Consider the following 26,814-nt stretch of genomic DNA (forward strand, 5'->3'; position numbering starts at 1 on the left):
GGTGGCTCCCGGGAACGGATTTTGTCGACAGCTGTTGCAACAGGTTTGGGTAAAGATTAGCCTAATTCGTGTGGGACACACCCACCCAAGGACATCCCAGTCGGGCTATCTAATTCCCACAGTATCACTGGCAGAGCTAGGTAAGCGCCGGCAGGTTAAAATCTCAGAAACTTTACCTGTCTGCAATTGGAATTCGCCGCTCACAGCATGCAGGGAAGCTACGAGCCGTGTCCTATTTGAGCCCAATGGCATCTTGATGGCAGGGCACTCATAAACCCGTGACTAGGCGAACCTCCTTTAGATCATTGTAGAATGGACTGGCTAAAGCGGATTCCATTCAGGTGACGATTCCTCATTTCTGGGTGACGGAACTTTGAGCATCGTTTCCACGCTGACTGACCACGGATTCTTGGCTCGCTTACCAAGTGCTTGCGGGTTGTGCAGTATTTAGGCACAGGAATAGAACCCATCTCATTGCGTATGAATTCATTTCAATGTCAAGCTGTTCGGCGGTTTCAGTCACGTTGCTGACCTCAACGCAGAATCCACAGACATCGGATTGCAAATGCTCGGCTCCCAGCCGAGGCCTCTATCTCAGGAAGTTCTACCTGATCCAAATCAGCGCTTCCTGCTCGCACGTGGGGAAATTGTCGACGCTCTTGTATAACTTTCCACGTAGGTGCAGCAGTCCGGCTTCGCAGCCACAAAATTGTTCTCATTTCTCATATGTGCGTCTCCTCATCCATCTTAAACAGGTTTCCATCCTTGTCGAGCTTAAAAGAATAGAAAGCGCATCCCGTCAGTCAGGAAGCCATGGACCGCCTGTGCTCGCCTCCCCCTTATACTAGCCATATATCGAATTAGCGGCCTTACACTAATCACTGCTTTGATAGAGACTTGCGACTCATTCTAAGCCATTAGAGTAAAGTCCAACCGTCCAGTACACGTCATCAAAATATTCGGTCCCAGGTATGTGATACGGTGATCCGTTGCCAGGCTAAGGTTGAGCCTTAGATTTCGTGTCAACAGATACGCGCCGCAATTAGAGCCGGGCATGTCTAGTTGATATCTGTGACCGCAGCATTAAGCATCTCCATGAAGAGCATATGACTGGCCGATTTGCTGCGCAGATCAAACCCCATCAGGCGGTGGTCTCAAAGTGCGGTTCCATGGCCGCAGTCTGTAAGCTGGTGGATTCAACTAAACGAAAGTTCAAGTCGGAAGCATGTTTTCCGAGCGCTGCAATGTGGCCAGCCGGGTTCTGCGCCATGCTGGGAGCAGGTTCTTACCCGCCGCTGTAATCATTCCTCGTACTTGGATTGATGTATCCTTGCTTCTGATACGGATATTGAACGTCCGCTGCACCTGGTTATGGCCTCTGCAAATATTCGCATAATATAAGCCATGGAAGCCATGCGGTGCGTATCAGAGCCCTGTGCTCCCTGCCAGTCGACGCTCTTTTTGTGATAGACTTGCCCATATGATGTAAGCCCTTTCAGAGCACGGTACATATTTCGATGCGTACCGACCTCATCAAAGAACAGGGCTAAAGGTACTTAGCAAATGGATGACTTGGCGGCAAAGCCAGGGGAAGTACTCCCGCGTTCATAGTACCAAACCTCCGATACATCTTCTTGGCATCGAGTCCTGTGTGATCGATACGGGTATGAATAAGGTAGCTATATCCGACCCGTCCGGCTTTCTCTTCACGGCCGGGGCAGCATCGGCAATGAGCTGATGATTTCATCATTCCCATCGAGAAGAATATCGATTGCGATTATCTCCTCGACATATCTCACTACCCAACGCCTTGGTTAGCTTCCATATCCAGTCATCGTCTCTCCGATGCACAAGATATCAATAACACAGCATGTAGGTGACTCGAATGAATCTGACAAGGGAAACCGACCCCTAAGGCTTTCCTCAAAACTCAAGGTCCCGGCGACTTGGATGATCGACCCTAGGGCTTCAAACGAGAACAGGCTCACGAAAGAAGTGCTTGAGCTTGATTCTGCCCGCGAATAAACCCTTGCTCGCAGGAAAGGGTCATTCTTCTATTTGGCTTGAGAACAGCGAGAAGAAAGAGGTAGATAGGGCAGACTCCTCTTTAACTCTCGGAAAGCTTGATTAGACAAAAGATGCCATATGCGAATGACGTAATATCGTTTGAGTATCATCTCGAACTTCCTGGTTGATTGGACTGCCAAAGTGTGGGAATTCCATGCCGTGTAGCAAGTTAGCCATCTGCTATGCCGAAGCATTTTCCTGGCCCCCGAATGCCTCGTCAGTGCTCTCGCTCTGTCAGTATTGTCAAAGCCTTGAGGCTGGACATCGAAAGTACAGGTATCGAGACCACAATAAAGCAAATGAGTGTGACTCTCATGTTTGAGGATTAATAGTAACCCCCCCCAAATAGTGAAATTGTGGTTACCATCAGCATCTGTCTGATTGTCGAAGGGTTTGAGGGGTTTCTTTCTCCGTAACATGAATGCTACTGGAAAGAGAACAGCAGAAACAACATAGAGGAGGACTCAGACACGCCCCCGCGCCCTCTTCTGAGTAGGTAGCATGTGAATACCAGAAGGTCCATGTATGCTGTCCACAGGCTGTGACCAGAAACATCTGGTAGCATGTATTAATATCTGGACAGTTGTGTAGTACGCAATAGCTGGGGTTATGTCTTATCGAGTACCGCTGATGTAGTGGCAGATAATCGAATTTCGAAGCAGGTTGCATCCCGGCGATTCAATTTTCATGGCTCTCATATGATAGCACTTGTACTCTTTTGCTGTGTTGGTCTCCGTTCGTTGATTTGACTTCTTGTCAAGACGACTCTTTCTTTCCCTGAGACTATTTCAGGACCATGATATCATCCAATGTATGGATATGCCGTAACAAGGGGCTCTCTTGACCAGGGACGGACCTTCAATTCGGTGTCGATGACAAGCAAATGAGTAACCTGGGAATTGGATGAGTGATTCCACCCAGGCACCCGGTCGACTTGACCTCTTCCACATCCAGGTCTGAACCAAGCCATGCGTCCGGGCTACTGGCAACGACTACATTCGGGGTCCCCACCAGCGGTCCGTTTATCAAAATCCCAGGACTCATCAGGTATGCAAATCAGTCACCGGCAGGCAAGAAGCAATCAGCTACCTCACCAGAATGGACTTAGCGCAGAACCGCTAAATGATTAAGGTCTCATACGACACATCATGGATTAACCCTGCGAGCACCAGCTCTAGTCAGAATCTCGCGGATGGTAGTTGGGAAAAATATTGCACGTGTTCGTTGCATCGCTATTCGCGCGTGTTCGAGAAGGAAATTGTTTTCTTCCGACGCACCCCAGACTTCCTCCGCCTCGAGATAACCGCATACACATGCCGGTCGGATGGCGAGAGAGCATGCGCTCTGCCGAGGTAGCCATTGCCGATAGTAACTGCGTAGGGGAGATGCGTCACGTTGATCGCGGATCAGTCCATGGAATTCCAGATTTGCAGGCCACGGAACTATCCTTTTCACTCGGATCAAGTGCAACGATGTAAAACGCTTATGGAGCATGGCAGGGAGTTACCCGTTTGAAGAGGAGGATTTGAACTCACAGTCATCACAAGAACCTCGATAAGAACCTCCTGGACCGCCGTGTGTCTTCGGGGCAGCTAGGCACTGCAGCCCTGATGCTTTTCATGATAGAAGTGTATATCACTCTCTCGCCCTTAGACATGAGGTCTTTTGTTGTCGAGCACGCTTTTGTGAAGAATGATATCGCGAATTGAACGGGACGGCGCCATTGCGTTGCAATAGTCTGTCTGACTTGATGATTTTCAAGACTTTTCGGCCTTTTGCCAATCAATGGACGAGGCGATGGGGAATAGATAGTGCAAAGGTAGATAGAATGTAACCCCAGACAATCCATTTCGCAACTTGGCCAGTCAATGCACATAAAAGTTTGGGAAAATGTTGCTTTCCAGCCACAGACACGTAATGCCAGCTTTGCTTAGTCGATTTTAATTGGTGGAGGTTAGATTGTCTTGCGCAGTCGGGTTTCGATACAGTCCCCTGTGATATGCGTCTTAGTATATCCTCCTTCTTTTCCTTCAGTACATCATCCTCCACAGACAGAGGGTGCAATTGGGATCCAACTTATACCTGCGATGCGTAAGGTAAGGGATCAGAACCGGTGGGTGCCCATCGTTGATGCCGTTCTCATGGTAGCCAACCTGGTCCTTAATGGTGTCAGCAGGGATTGTCTGGACCAGTCAATAGCTGAGCCCGGACAGCCAGCTGCCTGGGGTCCGACCACCCAATGTACGGCACAGACCGCACAACGGGTTCGCGGATCCAGGCCCGCTCGCGACCAGACAGGGGCTGCGATCCTATCCACGGGGGGGAGGCCTGGCACCACGGCGGGTGCTGCGGCGCTGCGACCTGAGAACCAGGCCGCAGCGGGCAGCTCGACGAATCGCGAGGCACCCACTCATCGTCGTTGGCCCGATCGCGGGGCGCAGGCTGATTCCAGGTGGCCCTGGGTGTGCCCACTGAAAGCGGGGGAGGTCCAGGGCTCATGAGAGGGAGGCGGCGGGGGCCGCGACAATGTTGGTCATTGTCAGTTGCTGGATCCGCCCCCCGCGGGTGTAGGTGGCCACGCGGAGGGGGAGGACGGTGGCGGGAGCAGTGGGCGCGGCGGGGGCAGGCACACTCGCGGCAGTGGCGGCGGCAGCGGAGGTGTCTTCCTCCGCGATGGGAGGGACGATCACGGCGCGCTGGAAGCTGTTAGCCAAGCCCAAATCTGCTTTGAAAGGAACTCACACGGGAGGGAGGGGGGGGGGGACGGAGAGGGCCATCAAGCCCCCCAGGCACGGAAGAAGAGCGGTAGGATGCGAACGAGTCAGTCGGCTTTCTGCTGAGGGGGAGGAAGGACCGAGTCCTCGCAAGGCATACCAGGCATTGTTTTAGAATTGAAGCTTCGCGATAGCAAAAGAAACAAAGTCAGCCAACCAGATACTTGGAAAGAGACCGGGATTCCGGAAGAGGCCATGTACTATCAACAGGCACTATAGTGTGGTGCATCCCTGAATTGCAAATAAGGTATTCACCGATAGAAAAGCACGCCACTTAGTTGGAATATTGAGAGTTCGCCTGGTTTGTGTAGGCCCTGGTTTCTAAGCACGTACATAGAACCACTTCTGGTGAGTACCAAAAGAAACCAGTAGCATGATATGGATAGGAAACAAAATGGCAAAGTCTGCGAGATCGAAAGTTCCTTTCAGGTACCTGTAGAAGCCAGGGCTTACGACATGTGGATGAGTAAAGGTGGAAGTTGTTGATGAAGATAAACTCGGAAGATGATGTGGAAGGGGATGAGAAGGTGGATGAGAGAAGGAAAGAAGACAGGGGATAAGGAAGACCCGTATAAGTTGGGGATGGAAAAGCTTGAATGATGTTGAATCAGTGGGAGCAATTCACCTATCAGAGTCATTGAATAGATCCAATTGTTTGCAAGAGAAAGGGTAGAATAAGATAGGTTGCAGTGAATCATCCCCCAGAGTGAATCGATTCTATAGACCAAGGTAGCTGCAGACATCCTTAGCTTTTTATGCTAGCAAACAACTAAGAAAAGCATGATATGCTAATAGAGCAAAGAGTGAATGACACAATCATTGTGAATATACTTCTACATAACCGTAGAGATGATTATTTTACATCAATCTACATCAATGAAGGTACTTCTCCCCAGTAAGACTAGCCAGTAGCCTTTATATTCACATAACCATAAGTACAACCCTGGCATTTCAGCATTAATATACCACCTATGTACAGCAGCGCAAGTCATTCACCAAAATGCTTCCGTGGCGGAAACATTGCAGCTATTTCCATCCTGCAAACCCCACAAGCCCCGCCCCCTCTTTAGAGTCAAATCAGTAAGTAGCCTTCGCCAAGTTCTCATCAAAAGTAGCATCCTTGAACGGCACGATCCCGCTCCCAAAGTCCGTATCCGACAGCGCCGTGCTAGCAGCCGAGGGCAGACTCTCCCAGGCGACCAGCGGCTGCGTCCCGCCGACGGTGGTGGTGAGCCCGCACGAGTGGTCGATGGGCCAGATGCTCTCGTACTTGATCAACGGCTTGACGCCGTCGAGCGTGTACCCATCGGTGGAGCAGTCCCAGCCACCGTGGGCAGAAGGGCACACGGCCAGGATGTTGTCGGCGGTGTAGACAGTGGGGTCGGAGATCCAGACGATCACGCCCTCCCAGTCGTGGCGGTGGCCGATACCGGTGGAGGGCTCGTCCTTGGGCATGTACCAGCTGTACAGCAGGGCAGTCGGGTAGGTGTAGTCGCCCGTGGAGGAGACGTTGCTGCGGACGTAGATCTGACCCGTCGAGGAGCTGCAGTCACCGTCGGAGGCGCCAGTGGGGGCTAGTCCTGCGCTTTGGGGGGGTTAGAATGGATTCTGATAAGGATTGGGAAAAGGAGGGCAAGCAGTGCGGGGAAGGGATAGGGTCGAGGGGAAGGTGTGGTGTATGCGGGGTTATAATGTACTCTACTGTACTCACTTGGTATCGCCCTCCGCATCAACGGCAGGGAACGGCACACATCCGTTCACCACGTAAAGGTATGGCTGGTAGTTCAGGTACAATGTGCCTGTAGCATCGTCAGGGACCGTCTGATCAAAGCCTACGATCTCGTCGCTGGCGATGGTGCCGCGTGCACTGAGCTTGGAGGTGGCAGGTCGGGCCTGGACCATGGACAGGCCCGTGGCGAGAAGGAGGGCAGATCGGAGAGACATGGTCAATTGAAATGAGGAATAAGAAGATTGACTTTAGCCACTTCAAACTCTGAAGAATGTGCCTAACAGCCTGAAGCAAAGTTTGGCAGGATGGAAGGGGCGCACCTTTTATGCTGGTCGCAATGGGTAGGAATCGGCAGGATCGGCAGTTCTCCCCTGAAGAGCCAGTTATCAAGGTGGGGAAGAACGGTCGGTCGGCCGCGCAACTCCACCATTGGAGTTCACAGGTCAGAACCCATTGTACCAATGTGAGAGAGAACGTGATGGATGACCGAGGGGAAAGTGGTTGAAGAAAATGAATTGCTGGACGGGATCGATATTAATCCTGCCGGTCATCTTCCTCCAATCAGAGGGGGCGAGGGCTTCACGCGACGGTTCAGGATCAGTGCGTTGCCGCCACGGTGAGATTTCTCTGGCCGGCAGACATTCATCAAGAACCAAGCTAGCTGGAGGCAGATTTCTTAGGCTATTGCTTGGTGGTTTAAGATGATGACTTTGTCAGACCTTTGGCATTCTGCAGCTTAGGGCTGGGCCGAGGTTGACCCGGTATCGGGCTCGGAGGGTGCCGAAGTGAGCCTCCCTTGGATTAAATTAAAGTATGTTTGTAAATTGTGATAAGAGAAATCTCATCAACACCGCCAGGGCAAGAATGTGATCACCGTGCGGGAGAGTCTTGCGATCAGACCATAGCAACCTGCTGCTGCAATCGCGCCTGCCCATCAACCAGGCCCACCATCATCTCGCTTCTTCTTACCACGGGCTCCGGAGCAACTTCTCTTCTAGCCTTAGCTCTCCGGATCACCGTCCCTTCTCCGTGGCCTTCGCCCGCAAAGACCTCCTTCAACAGCCCCCGAGGATGTACTACTGACACCCTTGCCTCTTCACCTTCCTTTCCATCCAACAAATCTTGCACGGCCGTCATCCTCACTCTCCACCGCATCCCCAACCGCGCCCACTCCTGTTTCCGTAACCACTCCAGGCTGATCACGTCCATTTTCCTTTCTGTCCTCCCATTCACCAAGCCGCCTGTCTCGGAAAGGTACACGACCTTCTCCGGACGCAGCACCCGCGCCAGGGCAGATGCCGCCAGGTCCGCATGTACATTGAGGACCTGTCCATCGGAAGTCTCTCCCATGCAAGTCAGCACCGGCACGCAAGATGCGCGCAGAGCCGCCCGGATGGATGAATCTTCGATTTTGTTGACTCTGCCCACGTGACCGTACTTGCTTGCATCAAGGTACTCGGCTTGAAAAACACCCGAGGTCAACGGCCGAGCGGAGACACCGATATTCTCGAGCTCCTGAACAAGCTTATAGTTCTCCTCGAGCAAAGCCGTTCGAGCCAGCGCCAGAGTACGTCCATCAGTGACGCGGATGCCATCATGGAACTCTGACTTTGTTCCCGTGGCAGACAGCAGCGTGTTAAGCTGGGGCCCTGCGCCATGAACGAGAATAGGGTAGAGACCAATGTGGCTTAGAAAGGCGATGGCAGACGTAAGAGATGGGAGGTGGTCAGCTAGGATAGCACCGCCGACTTTGATGACGGCGAAAGGGCGGGACGAGAAAGTGGGTGTACTGAAGTAAGAGAGGTACTGTTGGGCGGTGTGTTTGGAGTCTATTTGGCGCAGGAGTTGTGCTATTGTGGACCGAGTAGCGGCCACTTGGTCGCTTTGAGTCTGCGAGTACAGTCGGATACTATGAGTAAGATATACCACAGGCAGGGTTGAGCTGCCTCGTATAGAGTGCATAAGTCCCAACGGGGCCGGTATCGTAGGGGTGAAGCGACCCATATCGTAGACAAGGCAACTGGTGTATGATAATCGTTCGTTTGGGGCGAACAAAAGCCAGGTTGAATCCGCGCGGGGCAGAGGGGCTTATATCCTTCCCTGATAAAGAGCGCATAGGCAGCTCAGTTCATGCCTTGATTTCACCATCCGGTTGGGTTGGGTTATATCCCTCATCGCGGCCCGTGGTCGGAATCGAACCGACGATGTATCACCGCAGCGACTGGTGGTGGGGTTTGACTGGAGCCATGATTCCAGGCTTCATTCCTAATTTCGAGTCGTAGACAGCCACGAGTATCACTCAAATACAAGTTGGCCATGAGAGCGTTTCAGTATAGTTTTGGTGGTGTTGCAACACTGGATCGCGCGAAGAGTTCGTGGTGGCGCCCAAAGTCAGCCACCCCTCCCCAGCCATGCAACTCGGGCAGGCACACCGACAAGATGACAGCAGCCGGGTTCTCTGGCATATCTCCTGCAGATCCACGTATCGCGTACTGCAAATGAAGTATGGCCAATTCTCATTTTCCTTCAGGGTGACATCGCGTAGCGCGCTCATCGCCACAATTCAAGGTTCCATCTTTCATCCCGCTTGGTGCGTCATTTTCTCTCTTGTCGGCTATTGGTTGGCCAAATCACGCTGCAAGAGAACTGGGAAGACACGCATCGGGCACGCACGCAAAGTTCGACAGATAGTAGGTCTCTTAGGAAATAATTTAACAAGATCAGGCGAGAATCTGCCAAGCGCTCGGAAGGTCTGGAACTGATCATCGACTTTCGTCCATTCCGCACAAATCAAATCCACCCATCTACCGACTAACACAGCTCTGATAGGTCTGGGCCTGGGCATTCAGCACAACTCTCTGATCGCACTAAGCAGATCCAAGTTAGCGCAAGAAAGGGATTCTTCCTAGGTGCTGAGAAGCATGCAGTGGACAGTGCACATGTGGGGGTTAAACGCCAGGAGCACCCGATGCTACTCTATGGCCATCCGTCGAATGCACTTATTGTCGCAACCTCCTTAGTTTCTGGGCTTGGTTGCAACAGAATGCTTCCAACTATTAGTCATGACCTCAATGAAGACATTACAATTCCAAGCGACTGCAGCGATTGTAAGTCGTTGGTAGGGAAGAATATGACACCTTCAATATCCGAAGCCACAAGTCATGCATACGCAGCTTCCTGGATCGAGCACTTTTGTTTAGTAGACTACTCTGCTGAAGGGCGAGTAGGCTTGTAGGTATAGTATACGCATGGGAAGCGGCCCATCGACTCATCCTTATTTGAGGAAGGATGGGATCAAGGATGGGATCAAGTTGAATGCCCCACGATCGCAAAGCAATGATGACGGGCCGCATGAGCGACATGGGTGCAACCGGACAAGCAGGCAACAGTCCTAACAAAGAAAAGCTTCCGACAGGCACTCTGTGCTGCTAAATGCGAGTGCGCTAGTCCAATGACCATTATAGACTCCTTGAATGGAGCAAGGTCGCATCCATGAAGCTTATGTGCGCCGGAAAGGTGGGCTTTGTCGTGTCGCACAGCATCACCCGCCTCATGCCTCCTGTAGATGGGCACTGATTCACGATTTATTAGGACCCGGTAGTTTAGCAGAGAGGAGCAGTTCTGTAAAAAGCGACCGTGGCATAGGAGCATGGAAATATGCCTCGCCTCGAAGCAAAGCTGGATCTGATTTGATACCCGATTAGTCGAGTCGACGCTGGTTTCTCTATCGACTTAAACAGTTTACGAGACGCTCACAGGCTAACCATGTTGGGTCCGGAGCCTCACATCGACCGACATCGTACATCGTAGTTGGTGACTTGTGGCCTGGATGTTGATGAGTGTTGTGGTCGCATTCGAAATCTGCGGGCCGACCCACGTTGTCTCTTCAGTTACACGGATCGCGTGCGGTCATACCAAGGATGGCCAAAGCCACGCATCAAATAACAAAACTCCCAACCACAACACCATGGTTGTGCCGGCGAATTTGTCCGATCGGAAACCAAATCTTGTCGTTGGTACAAATGATAAAGAAGTATAAGAGCGGGGCGACTCCGCTACAAGGCTTGCAGGCGCATGGATCCAACACCGCCCACGCTTGCCCGCGCGGGCGGGGCGACTAAAATTAGTCTCAGTGTCGATTGCAGCAGCTGACGATGACTCAACCCCTCATTTAAATCAGTCACTTGTCTGCTTATTTTCCAGCCAGCTATTCTGTTCTCTCCACTTTCCTTCACAAATCATCTCAGACAACATGGCGGCAGCCGAAACGATTCGTGTCTCCCAGAAGGATGGCTCTACTCTGCGACTCGAGTTCGCCACGATCGACGATCTGAATGAGATCACCGACCTGTGGTACAATGCCTTCTCACCCGGCATGTTGTTCCTCTGGCCAGACACCCCGGGGGTGCGCCAGTGGTGGAACGATGCCAACCGCCACGACATGCTGCACAAACCCAATGCGAAGTATCTCAAGGTCGTGGACACATCGCAGAATGGCCGGATCGTTGCGTATGCCAAGTGGTCATTGGAGACCGCCGAAGAGCGCGGGCAACGGTGGCCCGCATGGCATTCCGACATGGATCCAACCATGATGAATAAGTTTCTGGGTCATTTGGAGACCAACCGGACGATGGCTGTGGCAGATGCTCCCAAGAACTTCTGTACGGTTGACCCCGGAGAATCAGAGTATTTTTGGTAGGGAACTGACCGTGCTCACGCGACCACTAGATCTTGATATGCTAGCGACGCATAGCGACTACCGGAAACGTGGTGCGGCACGGTTGTTGCTCGAATGGGGATGCGAGGTGGGCGACGAGGAGAATGCGCACATTTATATCGACGCGAGCACCGACGGCCAGCCGGTCTATCAGAGGTTCGGCTTTGTGAGCAAGAATGACCCCACTGTCGATCCTTTCGAAGTGGCGGCCATGGTGAGACAGCCAGGGTGGAAATCAGGTTGACGACAGCGTGTCGAGGAGTTCCAAAACTGCAGATCATGAGATGGTATAACAGCACATTGTAGCAGGGCATAGATTGGGAGATACATAGATACTTTCATGAATTTTGAGTAAAGCCTGTGGTGCCTTTCGGGGATGATTTTGATCTGGACGTGCTAATGACATTTGGCTTCACCTTACGGGCACTGTAGAATATGGTGGGGAAAAACAAATTTCAGGGAATAGTGTGTTAACAAATGTTGATCTTCAAGGTTGTCAAACCTAGCCATAGTAAATAACGAGGCTCAGCTCAGCTCAGCAACCGCAGGCCCTTCACATGTTACGCCCACCGTAATAAGGTAGATGATTGGTCACTTATAGAATCAAATTAAACTATATATCTTAGCCAGGTTCTCTCAATACGTTCAGATCTACCGATACAGCTTTCAGACTTGAAGTGTTATAAAATCCAGACATATCTTCAGTATGCCCTCCTAAGGAATACCAAAATGTCATTATCAAGTAGATAGTCAAGATTGACAATCCAGCAACCATTACAAGAGACTTTCTCAGTTTAAATATCAGCTTGTGTCTTGAAAATGACTAGACGAATATAGGAGAGAGGATAATAACTTGCATGTGTAAACATGAATTGAAGTACATATCAAGCCCAGCCAATTCCGCTTAGCACCATCAGTGGTCGCTTTTGACGCGACGACAGACAGCGATAGAGAAAGATCATAAGACGGCAGAGGATCTGACGAGGTTCGCCGATAGTATAGAGCGAATATAGGTATGCCGCTCTGCCCTTTTGAACTTCATGCTCTTATATACCCAAGCACGAGCGTGGCAGCTTTCCAACAAGGAGTCTGAGAATTATACATTCGCTACGCGGAGCATGATTCCACTTGCTCGAGCGCAACGGCAAAAGGACATCATCGTCTTAAATCAGCACATACACCTCGATAGTTGCCTTGAGATTCATACCAAGCTCCTGAGGACATGTCTTGCCCTGGTAGCTCTTTAGAACGCACTCGATTGTTTTCGTCGGCCCGTGAATGCTCGATAATGAGACTTTTGAGTTCTGACTCTCATGGCGGAGCACCGGAATGAAACAAATGTCCGTTGATACCGGTGTTGTCTTTCTTCCGACATAAGCTTTATTCTTGTTGGTCAAAGGAAATGTCATTCTTGTTAGATTAAGGCCACTATCAAACTACTAGGTAAAGTAAGTCTGGAGAATTTGCTAAATCTGGTCCGTTTCTACGCCCAATCGGAATCAAGCTGTTCGGGTCTACCCAACGCTCAGGGACCCTGCCGGATAAGTTCGGATCCCATGCTTGTTTAAAAGGTTTAGGCCCCAGCCCTAGCAGTAGGCTTCTCATACGACTCGAGACATATTTTCGGACCCCAATTGAGACATTGCATAGCACTAGCAATAAGTACACAATGGATCTGAAGTCACGATAGCATCTCATTCGCATCCTCCGCCGAGGCAAATGCTATTGGATAATTCGAATACCTCACATCCATGAAATTTGCATTCGATATGCTCCCAACTTCGTTTATCCATATCTCAACTTTAGTACATCATCAGTCGATAGGCAGCTGGCCTGACTTCCACATCCTAAATAGATATTTCTGCTTTTGCCATTCCTGTCTTAGATAGGATATGGACACTACGACTAGCATGGCTCTGTATAAAGGATACCCTTTCCCTGTCTAGGAGAAACAATCTTGCAAAGCAGCCTAATACCAAGTTTCTACTTGAGGGACGAAGTCCATTCCACCGGACCATCATGAAGTTGCAGGCAACTCTACCCCTCGCCGTTTTATTTTTTGCTGCGTCTGTTACTTCCAGCGTAAGTTGCTTAGTGCAATACAACAAAAGTGAAAGCTTACAACTTGTCCTAGGGGACCAACGATGTCTGGGGCCTCGTCGCAACCCTTTCACAGGCGCCTTCCGGTGACGGCTATCTCCACCTAGGTGATGACGGCGTCTTGAGATCCCTTAGTGAATCTGGAGACGTGCTAGCATATCGACAATTAGACCCCGAACAAATCAATCAGTACATCAATCGCTTTCCGTCGCCGGCTAAGGAACATCTTCTCGGGGTCTTAAAGGTGTTGATGGTCGAGACGTGATTGAGATTGCGCAACTCGCCCACCCCGACTTAAAAGCACTACTCCCAGAGCCTGATGAAGCCAGTGTTCCTGTTGCCAGTTCCTCCTCTACACTCAATCACCTGGCGGAGCGCGCATGTCACAACTATGCTTGCTCAGGTCCCGTCTTGTGCTATTCTTATACCTGCTCTGGTTGTGCTAAGGCAGACCATCTTTACTGGAGCGTCTGCTATTGAGGGGCGATGGAATCTTTGGGCAAGTTTTAAGGTGTTTGAGATTTACGTGAACCGTTCATCCTTCTCACTAGTAGATGACAGGGCACTTTTGCTTTCAGATATTCAACATGGAATATCCAAGCTTTTGCCGCTCCTGACCAACTTACGGCTATTCTGGTATTTTTCCGGGGCTAGGTAGACCGGTGGCGTTGTGCCTAGGGTGCAGCGCCCCCGCCAATAATTTCCTATTTTGAGAAGAATTGTTGGATCAGTTTCTGTTGACCTTTGCTCTCTATAAGTTACCTTACTCCCTTTGCACATATAAGGCTTAAGATTGGCCCACCATTCGACCCCCCCAAAACCAGAAGCTTAAAGATACAAGCATTTGTTGTCCCATATTCCGACGTCCGTGATAGCACAACAACTATAACCTTCTAGACTCCTATCTCTCCTAGCACAACAGAGCTAAACTCCCAATGCAAGAAACATGCGAAGCAGCAGCGAAGCACATGGTATGCACACTCTGGGTCTCATCTCCCTCTCTTGTTAAACTCAAAATGCACATCAAGATTTATACTTTCGATAACCTGCAGCCTGAAACACAACAAGACGCAGCCGAGGGGCCCGTCTGCGCAAATATCTCCGTCTTCTGCGCGCCTTACCGCTGGACCCGCTGGGCTTCTCTCATCTGGGCATGGACGGAGTGTGGCGAAACTGGGGTCAGGATCGCAACGTGGTCAGCTATCGTGCTCTCAGCCCCGAGGAGATTTCTGAGGTGCTTGGAATTTTCCCTGGCTGGATGCGGGAAAAGTTCGAGCAGGGGCTGGAGGGGGTGGATGGGAGGGATGTGACGGATATCGAGCAGCTTTTGCATCCTAGGGAGGAGCTCTTGCCGAAATTTGAAGATGATGCGGGGTTGTAGTCAATCGCTGTTGGAGAAAAGAAAAATTTCTTTTCTTTTTCTCTCTTCTTTTTTTTCTTCTTCTCTTTTTTTTTACGCGCACTTCTTGAGGTAATTTTGAGTTTTCTGTTAGCTGCCTACTTATTGTCTGCTCCCTCTCAAGGTAGTGGGTTTGGTCTGTTCTCGAAGACAGGCGGGTTCTTGCGGATCGTCACCCCAAGAGCCGACCTGTCGGACATGGGGAAACTGTCAGATAAGCACCATTTATCGGTCGGTACCCAAAACACCCCTTTCTCCGACGTGTAAAAAGGAACATAATGTTGGGACAAAAGATAGATATGGTTAATATCATAATGCGTCTCTAAGTAGAGGTCGGATTAGGTAGAAACTGGCTTACCAGAGCTCCAGATTGAAGGTAGAATTTTGGGTTGTGACCAGAACATAGACCATCACTCATTCCTGTACCGTACTTTAAGCTGACAAACATATATCACGGAGGTTTTTGGGGGCAGCGATTGACTACGAAGACTGAACAATCAAGCTGTGCAATACCACAGTCTTAGTCCTGAGACAGATGCCCCCGAATCATCTCCAAAACCAGCTCATTCTTCTCCAAATGCACACTATGATTTGCGCCAGCCACAACCGCCAACCTGGCTCCCGGGATCCCCTCCACAACAATCTCTGACTGCTCCGGCGGACAAATCCAGTCTTTCTCCCCCACAATGACTAGAGTCCTCGCACTGATCTGATGGAGCTGATCTCGGTAGTCGAAGAGCTTCTCCGGTGCGGCGTAAAGATCATCTGAGGCACGCGTCAGCCACAGGCGTCTACCTTTCAAAGTGATGGGGCATTGGAGCATACTATGCGATTCGGCATTGAACACCGTAGCGAGATTCTGCTGTAAAGCAAGATCAGGATCAAATGTCTCTCGATAGAGCGGTGCAGCAGCGTGCATAACGAGCTGGAATTCGATATCACTGTTGAAGCGGCCGAAGATCTTGTCACGGAGCATGTTGATGCTCATCCCCGGGGCTCGGTGGAGATGGGCTTGGAGGGTTTGGATGGCTTGTTCTTCATCTGTGCGAGGGGATGGAAAATGGCGTCAGCATCCACTCCCATTTGCATTTCCCACAGGGGTGAAAGGAACTTCGCTGTAAAGACTCACGATGGTGGGAGGCGGCCGTCCCGCGCAAGATCAAATGAGACACTTTATTTGGGTATTTTATAGAGTATTGCAGAGCCAGAAATCCACCGAAGCTGCCGCCGCAGATGATGCACCGGGTGTCTGCCCCTGCAAAGCGACGTCGAAGGGCTTCGATGTCGTCCACTAGTTGCTGGAAAGTGTACGGCTTGGTGCGCGAACTCTGGCCATGTCCGCGATAGTCGAATGAAAGGATGCGGTAGTTACCCTGAGAGAGGGGAGAATAGGCTTTGAAGTCGGAGGTGTGATCTCCTGTTCGTGTATTAGCTAGAGGCATGTCTGGTGATAAACGCGCAGTGTTACTGACCGAATCCACGGCCACCGTGCAGAGTGATGATCAAGGGAGCGTCCTTGGGTCCGACCAGGCGGTAGGCAAGGTCGGCACCATTGACAGTAATGTGTTCTACCATTTTGTCTAAGGAAGGAACGTCAAAGAGCAAAATCATGAGAGAACGTGGGCAAGTATCGAGTTCTTATATCGGTGGTTTGACGAATAAGTTATCACTAAGAGATTACGTGATGCCCCCGGTCTTCTTTCTCCGCTGCACGACCCGCTGCACTGCATCTATGCCAACTCCCGTCCACAGCGTCAAAGCGACGACAAACGCCAGCCCACTGGCCCACCCATGCGTCTTGTTAAACTCAGGCGCCTGGCTGCTGGGAAATTGAAGCTGTTGGAACGGTATGACCACAGCCTGGCCCAACGAGACCATAAATGCCAAAACGAAAGCCCGCAGTTGCTGATCTCCGCCGCAGACAGAATTGACCCAGCCTGCTAACAGAGGGGTATAGCACCCATAACAGCCGCTCAGAATAAACACCGCCATCTTGAATTGCTCCGATACATCCCACGCTGTCAGCACTGCGAAGCAGAAGGTCAACAAACATCCTACTGCAAAGCACACTGGCCCGCGCCCTCTTTCACCAAAAAAATCCACAAGATACCCGGTCGCCACCATAAAGACGAAGTTGATCGCGCCCATGCAAGTGGGGAGGGAGTTGATCTGCGGCACTGAGTAATGGCCCGTGGACTTCAGCCACAGTGTGAAATACTGCATCACATACGATCCGCACGTCAACGTCCATAGACAATACGCCATCGAGAAGACGTAAAGCTGCCAACTGCCCAGCACCCGCCGGATCATGCTCCAGTCCAGTAGTCGACGCTGGCTGAGTGGGGTCCGATCGTCATCTGCGATCCGCTCAATCGCACGCTTGCGCTCCCAGTCACTCAGATAAAATGCCTGCGTTGTGTCGGGGGTATCCGGGTAGAAGACCAGCCCGTAGGCGGCGACCGGTACCGCCAGAACGAAGTCGAAAATGAAGAGCCATCGCCACGCGGGCATCCCTCCCCTCCCGTCCATTCCACGATACAGACCGGCTTGCAGATACCCAGAGAACATCTGATCCAGCACCCCGGACATCACAAATAAACCACTCCGACGTGCCATCTCCGATTTTGTATACCAACATCCCAGCACGTATTGAATTCCAGGCCACGCTGCAGACTCGAACAGGCCGATGCAAAACCGAAGCGCGTAGAATTCGTGGGCCGTGTTGCATTTGAACAGAAACAGCACGAAAAGGGACCACGCGAAGAGACAAAACGGCAGCCAGAAGCGCGGGCGAACACTAGTGAGAATCAGATTTGAGAACGGTCCGCCGATAATGACGCCGGCGTTGAAGTATGTGTTCATCCAGCTGAGTTCATTCCCTGGGCCGAAGTGCAGATCGCTAGCCATTCCGGACGCATAGGCATTCGTCACATTGTTGCCGTCAAGCTGTTTGATGAAGAAACACAAACAGCTATAGCTTAACAAGAACCAGTCCAACTTGAATATGAGCCATTTTTCTTCTTTCGATGTATTGGGCTCGTGCCAGTGGAGGAGCTCCCATCGTCGCCGCGGCGCCGGAAATTCCGTGACAACCGCTGGAGGCCGTTTCCCCGGATCGGTATCGATCGACGACATCATGCAGTTGCGACACAATACATCTGTTCGTCCGATCGTGTACTGGACGTGCCTTTATACAAATCGCATGGAGCAACATCTACTGATAACATACATCTTGCAGATGGTGCAATCCGACATAAATTCCCTGATTAGGAACTGCAGTAGCGCCCGTCTTCGGAGCGGGGCCGACGGTGTTCCAGCCATGACAAGTTAGAAGAAAGAGCAAATAACGTCTGGCTCGTTCAGACGAGATAAGGGTGGCGCAAATTTGGGGGACTGCCCTTCCACCCGAGCGAAGCTGAGGCCTGTGGGTTCTTCCCAGCTAACGATATCCTGGTAACAATTGGCCCGGCCTAGGGTCTCGCCCAGCAAGGATAGCAACTCCAACTGTGATGACTGCACGCTATCATCATTGATGCCAATGGCATTTCCTGCAATGCTTCCTTCAAGCTTTCGCATTATACTCACCAGATGATGTGCCTGTCGCCACTGTGGTGGGAAGCTTCCTAGAATATCTATACAGACTCGGGTCTCGATTCGGATGGGATCGGCTAAGTCTGCGTCGGACGCAAAGCAATGCAGCAAGACCAAACAGGCTGGTACCAGCCGGTTCAGTGTGACTCGGTTCAACGGCAATTGCCGGCTACTAAGGAGAACTCGATTGTACTGTAGAAACTTCCTTACCAGCTCCAGCAGGGGTCTGACACGAAAGATCCCATTGGCGTCCGAACGAGCATTAAATCGACATGGATAATGCAGCAGCAGAAGCAAATGATAGTATCGCGCATTTAACCAACCCATGGTATCGTGTACGCGAACATTGTCAAGCTCCGGTCGGGAAATCAGGCAACCTTGACTATACCAGTTTTCAATCTGCAACCGCAGTTTGGCCGTGATGGTGCTGCCATCGAAGGGAGCTTTCTCCCCGGGTAGGCATCTGTCCGCAAGATGCACTGTGAAGAGAATCCGTGCCTCTAGTTGGCGCAGCTCGATAACATGTCGACTTACCTGCAACATGGCAGCGACCTCCGCCCTCTCTGGCGTGGCGAATTCTTCAACCGTGATAGTTGGCAAAGGAATCATGGCGTCCTCGACTGTGAGACCCGGGGACTGCCCGACTGACACCGCCATCATCCGGTCTAGCACGAAGATACTCCAGAATAGGCGGCGACGGAGCTGGACGGTCTGTGGGGTTAAACCGTCCTCCAACAACCCCGGTCGAGTGAGGCCCAGGCTCACGGCTTGGCGGGTGACGATGCCCACAATGGTCCAAGTGGACGGGCCTTGTGGATCAAAAAGCGAGTATAAAGCCAAGAGAACCAGGACTTGGACCGAATGGATGCTCTCCTCCATAATGCATCGCTGCAGGATCTCGGCATATGCGATCGTAAAGCCGGCAGTCCCTGCACTTGGGACCTTTCCTGATCGCTCGAGGCTTGTATGGCCGATTGCCATCACCATGTACAAAATCTGTCTTTTCATGTTAAGAGTGTCGTATAGAAATTGTAGGTCAGCTCAAACTGACCATTGCATCATCCTCAGGTCCATCGTTGGGTACGTCCACTGCCGCTCGCAAAATCCTCCCCTTATCGAGGAAAGGATACGCCCGGTAAACATGATGCAGGAACGCCTCGACCAACACAATTGGACTTGCAACCGGTCCATGTGGCTTGATTAGGCGCTGCGCCAGGCCAACCTGCGGTGCTCGAACTGCTTCAAGCTCTCTGACATGTTCTGTCAACTCATCCAGTCGGGCCTGCAGCGCTTCCACCTCATCTCGTCCACCGGGGTACGAGCATTTCCGACCGGCGTGAATGCATGAAGCACAGTCAGGACGCGACCTATCACATCTCTTCTTCATGCCCCGACACCGATCGCACGTGGGGTGAGAGTTGCTCCTATTGTGGCTGTTGAAGCTGACGGGGTCTACTGGGGGAGAGCGAAGCAGACGAAATCGGTCACTCTGGACGACACGACTTCTCTTGGTAATTTTGGGCGGCATGTTGCCGATGTGGAGTTGAAAGGTCAACCTCGTGGGAGGGAGCGATATGGTAGATGAGCGGGGAGATAACGCCTGTCGCTATCGAGCGGCCGGATGGTGTCATTTGCTGCTGGTCGGAGTTCTCCCGAACTACCCCGACTCGAGTCATGAGAGGCACAGTGAGAAGTGCAATTAAGTACTTAATTCGGAAGAAGAAGTGATACCTCTGCGCTGAAAACAGTACCAGCCGTGTTCCTTCTCGAAATAGAAATTGCGCGACACCACATTGAAGTTCTTCAAGTCGTCATGCATTCCCCCGACATTAACATTGCGATTGGTGAGAAAACAACAACTCACTCCTGAGTATGGCTCAAGTCAGACAGCTAACCATTGCACTTAGATCGCGGTGGCACATTCTGCGATGTTCTGGTCCAAATTGCAGGCCAGCCAGATCTTGTATTCAAGCTACTCTCCGAAGATCCAGCCAACTATCGCGATGCCCCGACCGAGGCCATCCGGCGTGCCCTAGAGACCATCGAGGGACGTAGCATCCCCAAATCAGTCAGGCTGGACGGCTCACGTATCGCATCTTGTCGCATCGGTACTACGATTGCTACAAATGCACTGTTAGAGGGCAAAGGCGAGAAATTTGCCTTCGTGGCCACCCAGGGCTTCCGAGATGTGTGCACCATCGGAGACCAGACTCGACCGAGGCTCTTCGACCTCAATGTCCGGAAGGCTACTCCTCTTCACCGGAAGGCCGTAGAGGTCAACGAGAGGATTACGATCGATGATTATGATCTCAATCCGTTCCCGCTGGACGCTTCAAGGGATATTTATGACCCTGCTCTGGTCCGAACGGCTAGTGGCGAAATCGTCCGGGTGGTTCAGCCCTTAGATGTCGAAGCGGTCCGCGAGACCCTGCGCGAGCTGAAGGCAGAGGGATATGACTCTGTGGCAATCGCATTCATGCACTCATATCTTCACCCGGGGCACGAGGAAATTACAGCCACCTTAGCTCGAGAGCTTGGTTTCAGATATGTCACTACTTCAGCTGAAGTCAGCCCTGCCATCAAGTATCTCCGCCGGAGTAACTCGGTGTGCTCCGAAGCGTTTCTGTACCCGATCGTTCAACGATACGTCACAGACTTCGAAGATGGGTTTTCTGTCCTACCACAACGGGTTGATTTTATGTGCTCCGATGGAGGACTGCGGTCATCCCGAAACTTTCGAGGCAACGAAGCTCTCCTCAGTGGCCCCGCTGGAGGAGTGGTTGGGATAGCGAAGACATGCTTCGATCCTAGCAATCCAACTCCCATAATCGGTTTCGACATGGGTGGGACCAGTACTGATGTCTCACGGTATGATGGAGCTTACGATTACCTTAGTGAGACGACGATAGCCGGCCGCCTTATAACCATCCCGATGTTGAATATTGCTACGGTGGCCGCTGGTGGAGGGTCAATCCTCTTCGCCCGAAACGGGTTGTTTGTGGTTGGTCCCGAGAGTGCAGGGGCACATCCGGGGCCTGCCTGCTACCGGAAAGGGGGACCTTTGACTGTCACAGATGCGAACCTCTTTTTAGGGAGATTGGTGCTGTCCTCTTTCCCCTCGATCTTCGGACCGAACGCCGACCAGGCGCTTGATTATGAGATTACGGCCCGCAAATTTACAGAGATTACCCGGGAGATCAATGAGCAGACGGGGCAGACTCTCAGTTCAGAAGAAACTGCACTTGGCTTCTTGAATGTTGCGAACGAGACCATGAGCCGTCCAATACGAAATGCCACTGAGGCTCGCGGCTTTCATCCCGAACACCATAACCTTGTGAGCTTTGGGGGCGCGGGTGGCCAGCACGCCTGTTCAATTGCCACTCGACTAGGTATCAGGCGCATTTTAATTCACAAGTATTCGTCAATCCTCTCTGCGGTCGGGATCTCGAAGACAGAGTTGCAGGCGGAGGCCATTGAACCGTCTGTTGCCACTTTTCATCCATCAATCCTTCCCAATCTGAACGTTCGATTCGCTGCCTTAAAGGATAAAGTCAAGGATGAACTAGTATCTCAAGGAGCGAAGGTCGAATCAGTGCGCTTTGATGAGTCTTTGAGTTTGAGGTATCAAGGGACTGACACTAATCTAATCATCTCCAAGCCGGCTGACGAGGAATATGGCGCCGCATTTCGAGAGACACATCGCCGCGAATTCGCCTTCACACTAGATCGGCCCATCATTGTCGACGCGTTGCAAGTACGTGGGATTGGTGGAGTCGAGGGATGGCAAGCAAACTCCGCGTCGCCTTTCAAGGCCCTAGAGGAGGCCAAGCTCCACCGGAAAGAAGCTAGATCTCAAGGTTCGCAGAAAGTCTTCCTTGAGACCTCCTGGCAGAGGATTCCTTACTACACTTTGGAAACCATTGGTCATTTCACCGTCCTAGAAGGCCCAGCGATTATTATCGACGCAACACAGACCATATTTGTGGAGCCTGACTGGGAGGCATACATTCTGCCCGAGCATATTGTTCTTGAGGCAATCGACCGCAAACCAGATGAGAGCTCTCGGGTAGAATCTCAGAGCACCAATCCGATCCAGCTCTCCATCTTCTCCCACCGCTTTATGGCAATCGCCGAGCAGATGGGTAACACCTTGCAGCGTACCTCTATTTCAACCAGCATCAAAGAACGTCTGGACTTCTCCTGTGCCATATTTTCTCCAGATGGCAAACTTGTAGCTAATGCTCCTCACATTCCTATTCACCTTGGAAGCATGCAGTATGCGATCCAATACCAACACCGTCTCTGGGAAGGCAGGCTCCAACCAGGAGATGTTCTTCTCACAAACCATCCTGAATGCGGCGGCACCCACCTTCCAGATCTTACTGTTATCAGTCCAGTCTTCACCGGCGAGAACGAAACTCTAGCATTCTACGTCGCCTCGCGAGGCCACCACACCGACATCGGAGGCAAGGGAATTACAGCCATGATGCCAGACTCCAAGGAGCTCTGGGAGGAAGGGCTGAACGTGCAGTCCCTCAAAATCGTGGACAACGGCGTCTTCCTCGAAGACGCAGTGCGAGCAGCGTTCCAAGCCGCCGGCGACCACCCAGGCTGCAGCCCCAGCCGGCGGATTAACGACAACATCTCCGACCTCAAAGCCCAGGTCGCGTCGAACCAACGCGGAATCCTCCTCCTCCAGCACCTCTGCGACCAATTCACCCTGCCCACCGTTCACCGCCACATGCACGGGATCCAATCCAATGCCGAAGCCGCGGTCCGCCGCTTCTTCCGCACCCTGAGCGCCCAGCACCCAGCCCCGCTGACGGCAGTCGACCACTTCGATGACGGCACCCGCATCCAGGTGACCATCACGGTCGACCCGACCACGGGCGGAGCCATCTACGACTTCACGGGCACCGGCCCGCAGAGCTGGGGCAACTACAACTGCCCGATCTCCATCACGCACTCGGCCGTCATCTACACGACGCGCTGCCTCATCGACGAGGATATTCCCTTGAACGACGGCTGCCTGGCGCCCATCGACATCCGCATCCCGCGGGGCTCGATCCTCCGGCCCAGCGCCGCCGTCGCCATCTGCGGTAGCACCCTTGCCAGCCAACGCGTCATCGACACCATCCTCCGCGCCTTCGGCCGCTGCGCCGCCTTCTCCGGCTGCGCCAACAGCTTCGGCTGGGGCCTGGGCGGCAAGGACCCCGTCACCGGGACGATCACCCCCGGCTGGAACTACGGGGAGACTGTGGGTGGCGGCTGCGGCGCTGGCCCCGCCTGGCACGGCGAGAGCGCTATCCAGTGCCACTCGACTAATACGAAAATCACGGACGCCGAGGTCGTGGAGAAGCGCACCCCGGTGATCGTGCGGCGGCATGCGGTGAACCGTGGCACGGGCGGCCGAGGGCGGTTCCGGGGTGGGGACGGCGCCACGAGGCTGATTGAGGCGCGGGTGCCCTTGCGGTTCAGTATTCTCAGTGATCGCCGGGTGTTTGCGCCGTATGGGATGGAAGGCGGCGGGGAGGGGTCTGTGGGGACGAACTTTGTGTATAGGTGGAATGAGGGTAGGACGGGCCATGAGAAGCTGTCGCTGGGGGGGAAAGCGGCGTTGGCGCTGGAAGCTGGGGAGCTGATGGAGGTGAATAGTCCGGGTGGCGGGGGGTGGGGAAGTACTTCGGAGGGTGAAGATGATGTGTGATTCAAGTCTTTAACTATCGAAGCTTACCTCGCTAGACAGACTTCTTCCAGGTAGGTTACAAGATGCAACAGACTAGTGATAGCTTGCTATACTAGTCTATAAATGAAGTAATGCACTAGTCTTGAGTAACCATACAAACAATGTCTTTACAAGCAAGGAGTTGCGGTAAGAAGCAAGAAATTTCTACCGCTAGAGAGAACTGAAGAGCTAAGGGTCTAGCTTCAGGAACAGATACAGGTTCCCAGCTAACCTACTGAAGCAGCTCCCAGACTACTAAATAGCTTAAAATTCAATCCCTCAACATACCGTGTCACAGAGTGAATAATTTATTCTTGAATCACTTTAGCTTCGTTTATAGCGAATCATTGGGAGCTGTCGGTATTTCTGAGTCATCCAGCTATATAATTTGAAGCAGTTTACCCAAAAGTCAGTTATGAGTATATAACCTCCTTAGTGAAACTAGGTACCAAAGACACAATTGAATTGTTCATCATGGCCCGGCCCCATGGTCCAACACACCCGTGAGACGAAGCTCAGACCAAAGAGAAATCTCCTAGCGAACCTTCACCCAAAGTAGAAAGAACACACCAAAAAGCAACACGGCAACAACGAGGCAGAGCGAAAACCTCCTCCAAGCCACACAATAACGCGCAAGCACAAGCCTCCACCTTTGACAATCACCAGTCTTCCAAGGCACCTTCCTCTTCCCAATCTTATACGCGTGCATATAAGACCAGCGCCCGAATAACCACCCCAGGGATCCAAGCCCCAACATTACTTGTACGCCTGGCACACGAGCAAGAAAACCTAAACACTCAACTAAAACTACCTTGGTGTTTCTTGCTTATCTCATAGCCACTGATGAAGAAAAGAGTACAGGGACACATAATTACATTCAAGCTCTACCGCAGGAGTTCTGGCTGGGTAAAGTATCTTTCGTTTCGGTACTCAATTCTGTCCTTATCTCTCCCAACTTAGTAGGAACACAGGAAGTTTGTGTAGGCTTTGGTGTGCCTGACAAGTTTTGAACACTAGGAAACTCTCTGAGGTATTCCTCGGACCCATAAAGCTGACTAGTGCTGGACTGGTCCACACTAGCAAGGTAGTTGCAGCTAGTGCTTATTTCGATACAAGTTCCAGTTACAACCAAGTTTACTCGCTGCGTCGATAATGTCTCAGCTTGTGATAGTATAGCACGATGATTGCTTGATTCCTTGCATGTTGTAATAGTCCAAGCAATACTTGTGTTGATTCAAAATGTATTACATATTGGCTATATAAGTTTGGCTATATAAGTAAAGCGGCAACCGATCAAGAGCTCAGAATAGAACAATTCGATCATCGCGAACCCAAAGACCCAGTGAGTTCCCTCTTTTAATCCTCATCCCAGAACGAGAAAATGGCCGAGGAGATTGGCGTCGAGGCGATGGGCATATTCATTCACTCGAACCTAGGCAAGCTAGCCACACTCTCCCACCACGCCCGCCAACGAATGGAAGTCCGCGTCAGTTGGGCCTATATAAACGAGACGCCACAGGACGTGGTCTGCGGGGTGTGCCAGGACCACGACCACAGCGACGCCGACACGCGACTCTGGATGTGTCCGATGACGGCGTGCGGATGCAGCGCCTGGCATGATACTTGCCTCGAAGGGATGTATAAATTGGCGGCAAGGGCCGACCGCGTGCTGGCGTTCGGTTGTCCGGCTTGTGGCACGGGGTGGTGGCTCCGGAGTGAGATGAGCGCGGAGGAGGCGCGGTTGCGCGAGGAGTGGGAAGAGTTCCAGATGCAACTGCTGTTGAAGGGGGGTGGGTCAGATGGATATGCCGGGTGTGCCGGGTGTGCCGGTTGTGCAGGGTGTGCAGGGTGTGCAGCGACAGGGTGTACATGAACAGGACTTAGAGCAGGAGCGCTTTTTCCGCCACCTCCGCCACCTCTACCAGCAGCACCAACTGAACAAGCAGCAGAAGCAGCAGCAGCAGTACCATCAGACCCAGCAGACCCAGCAGACCCAGCAGCAGCAACAGCAGAATTCGACGTCCCTGCTACAGTCAGAACTATGGATTGAAGACACCTGAGAGCTACTTGCTGGTCCTTGATGGGGTATTGTTCTCTCCTTATCTTGACGGTTGACCTCAATTTCGTCTGAGTTGCAGTGTCAAATGAACATCCGTCCGTGTGGAGAGTAGTCCTCTTCCTGTGTGAAATAGAAACCAGGTCGATATTCCTTCCATAGCGATGAGAACCGTTTTCTTTGCAATCGACCCCTCATAGTCAGTCAGTAATCATACTTTTAGACCATCCGCTCTCCATTTATACAACCGGGGATTCACCTCACAGGATATCTGTCACTCTCGACATGCGACCACTGTGTCTCTGATTTGGATGATGGAGCCGGTTTTATAGCCATCAGACAGTCTCTCCAGCAAGCTCAGCTTGCGAGGTGGTATTCCCATGACTGCAGAAGCGCAGCCAGCGCGACGGCGAATCCGCCAACAGTCCATACTGTGTCCCACTCCAAATCCAGATTAGCCAGAACCACTACAATGCACATGGTGACTAGTAGAGGTTGCACCAATGGTCGCGTGCCCAAGATCAATTTTCTTCCTTGACTAGTAAGGCCCGAGATTTGCGCTCCCTCAAGGCCGGGTTGTCCCAGTCTTTCATTCGCCTCAGAACGTCTCTGTCCGCATCCGATTAGAGATTCATTGCGTGTAGCGATTTCTGCCA

General features: G+C 51.9%; 11 protein-coding genes across 11 annotated transcripts; 5 read left to right on the forward strand and 6 right to left on the reverse strand.

Annotated features, from left to right (window-relative positions):
* Nucleotides 1–4,562: 4,562 nt before the first annotated feature.
* On the reverse strand, nt 4,563–5,216 carry BO82DRAFT_398456 (uncharacterized protein; the record flags this gene model as incomplete). The annotated part of the gene is made up of 2 exons (XM_025639032.1): nt 4,563–4,763; nt 5,175–5,216. 2 exons carry the CDS (start codon nt 5,214–5,216, stop codon nt 4,563–4,565), a joined length of 243 nt encoding a protein of 80 aa, XP_025495782.1.
* A 533-nt stretch (nt 5,217–5,749) lies between these two features.
* On the reverse strand, nt 5,750–7,062 carry BO82DRAFT_327257 (NPP1 family protein). Its single transcript, XM_025632955.1, has 2 exons — nt 6,553–7,062; nt 5,750–6,426 (listed from the first exon to the last, which is right to left on the reverse strand). Exons 1-2 carry the CDS (start codon nt 6,783–6,785, stop codon nt 5,919–5,921), a joined length of 741 nt encoding a protein of 246 aa, XP_025495783.1. The 5' UTR covers nt 6,786–7,062; the 3' UTR covers nt 5,750–5,918.
* Nucleotides 7,063–7,278: 216 nt separating this feature from the next.
* On the reverse strand, nt 7,279–8,992 carry BO82DRAFT_350906 (acetylglutamate kinase). The gene has a single exon (XM_025634276.1). The coding sequence runs from the start codon at nt 8,572–8,574 to the stop codon at nt 7,465–7,467; it is 1,110 nt and encodes a 369-aa protein (XP_025495784.1). The 5' UTR covers nt 8,575–8,992; the 3' UTR covers nt 7,279–7,464.
* A 1,662-nt stretch (nt 8,993–10,654) lies between these two features.
* On the forward strand, nt 10,655–11,837 carry BO82DRAFT_350907 (acyl-CoA N-acyltransferase). The gene is made up of 2 exons (XM_025634277.1): nt 10,655–11,231; nt 11,299–11,837. The coding sequence occupies exons 1-2, from the start codon at nt 10,823–10,825 to the stop codon at nt 11,529–11,531; spliced, it is 642 nt and encodes a 213-aa protein (XP_025495785.1). The 5' UTR covers nt 10,655–10,822; the 3' UTR covers nt 11,532–11,837.
* Nucleotides 11,838–13,180: 1,343 nt separating this feature from the next.
* BO82DRAFT_350908 (uncharacterized protein) lies at nt 13,181–14,034 on the forward strand. Its single transcript, XM_025634278.1, has 2 exons — nt 13,181–13,369; nt 13,422–14,034. The coding sequence occupies exons 1-2, from the start codon at nt 13,307–13,309 to the stop codon at nt 13,650–13,652; spliced, it is 294 nt and encodes a 97-aa protein (XP_025495786.1). The 5' UTR covers nt 13,181–13,306; the 3' UTR covers nt 13,653–14,034.
* Nucleotides 14,035–14,167: 133 nt separating this feature from the next.
* On the forward strand, nt 14,168–15,071 carry BO82DRAFT_350909 (uncharacterized protein). Its single transcript, XM_025634279.1, has one exon. The coding sequence runs from the start codon at nt 14,541–14,543 to the stop codon at nt 14,766–14,768; it is 228 nt and encodes a 75-aa protein (XP_025495787.1). The 5' UTR covers nt 14,168–14,540; the 3' UTR covers nt 14,769–15,071.
* A 241-nt stretch (nt 15,072–15,312) lies between these two features.
* On the reverse strand, nt 15,313–16,361 carry BO82DRAFT_389258 (alpha/beta fold hydrolase; the record flags this gene model as incomplete). Its single annotated transcript, XM_025638441.1, has 4 exons — nt 15,313–15,551; nt 15,612–15,827; nt 15,916–16,203; nt 16,259–16,361. Coding segments are annotated over 4 exons (846 nt in total), but the record flags the coding sequence as incomplete, so codon positions are not given.
* A 102-nt stretch (nt 16,362–16,463) lies between these two features.
* On the reverse strand, nt 16,464–17,921 carry BO82DRAFT_380698 (permease of the major facilitator superfamily; the record flags this gene model as incomplete). Its single annotated transcript, XM_025637780.1, has 2 exons — nt 16,464–17,840; nt 17,880–17,921. 2 exons carry the CDS (start codon nt 17,919–17,921, stop codon nt 16,464–16,466), a joined length of 1,419 nt encoding a protein of 472 aa, XP_025495789.1.
* Nucleotides 17,922–18,359: 438 nt separating this feature from the next.
* Nucleotides 18,360–19,551, reverse strand: BO82DRAFT_245104 (fungal specific transcription factor domain-containing protein; the record flags this gene model as incomplete). Its single annotated transcript, XM_025630820.1, has 2 exons — nt 18,360–19,373; nt 19,429–19,551. Coding segments are annotated over 2 exons (1,137 nt in total), but the record flags the coding sequence as incomplete, so codon positions are not given.
* Nucleotides 19,552–20,190: 639 nt separating this feature from the next.
* On the forward strand, nt 20,191–24,084 carry BO82DRAFT_422419 (putative 5-oxoprolinase; the record flags this gene model as incomplete). Its single annotated transcript, XM_025640204.1, has 2 exons — nt 20,191–20,221; nt 20,285–24,084. The coding sequence occupies 2 exons, from the start codon at nt 20,191–20,193 to the stop codon at nt 24,082–24,084; spliced, it is 3,831 nt and encodes a 1,276-aa protein (XP_025495791.1).
* A 1,399-nt stretch (nt 24,085–25,483) lies between these two features.
* Nucleotides 25,484–26,162, forward strand: BO82DRAFT_361520 (uncharacterized protein; the record flags this gene model as incomplete). The annotated part of the gene is made up of 2 exons (XM_025636818.1): nt 25,484–25,892; nt 25,987–26,162. 2 exons carry the CDS (start codon nt 25,484–25,486, stop codon nt 26,160–26,162), a joined length of 585 nt encoding a protein of 194 aa, XP_025495792.1.
* Nucleotides 26,163–26,814: the final 652 nt, after the last annotated feature.

Source organism: Aspergillus uvarum, assembly GCF_003184745.1.
Source record: "Aspergillus uvarum CBS 121591 unplaced genomic scaffold BO82scaffold_6, whole genome shotgun sequence".
Taxonomy (NCBI): domain Eukaryota; kingdom Fungi; phylum Ascomycota; class Eurotiomycetes; order Eurotiales; family Aspergillaceae; genus Aspergillus; species Aspergillus uvarum.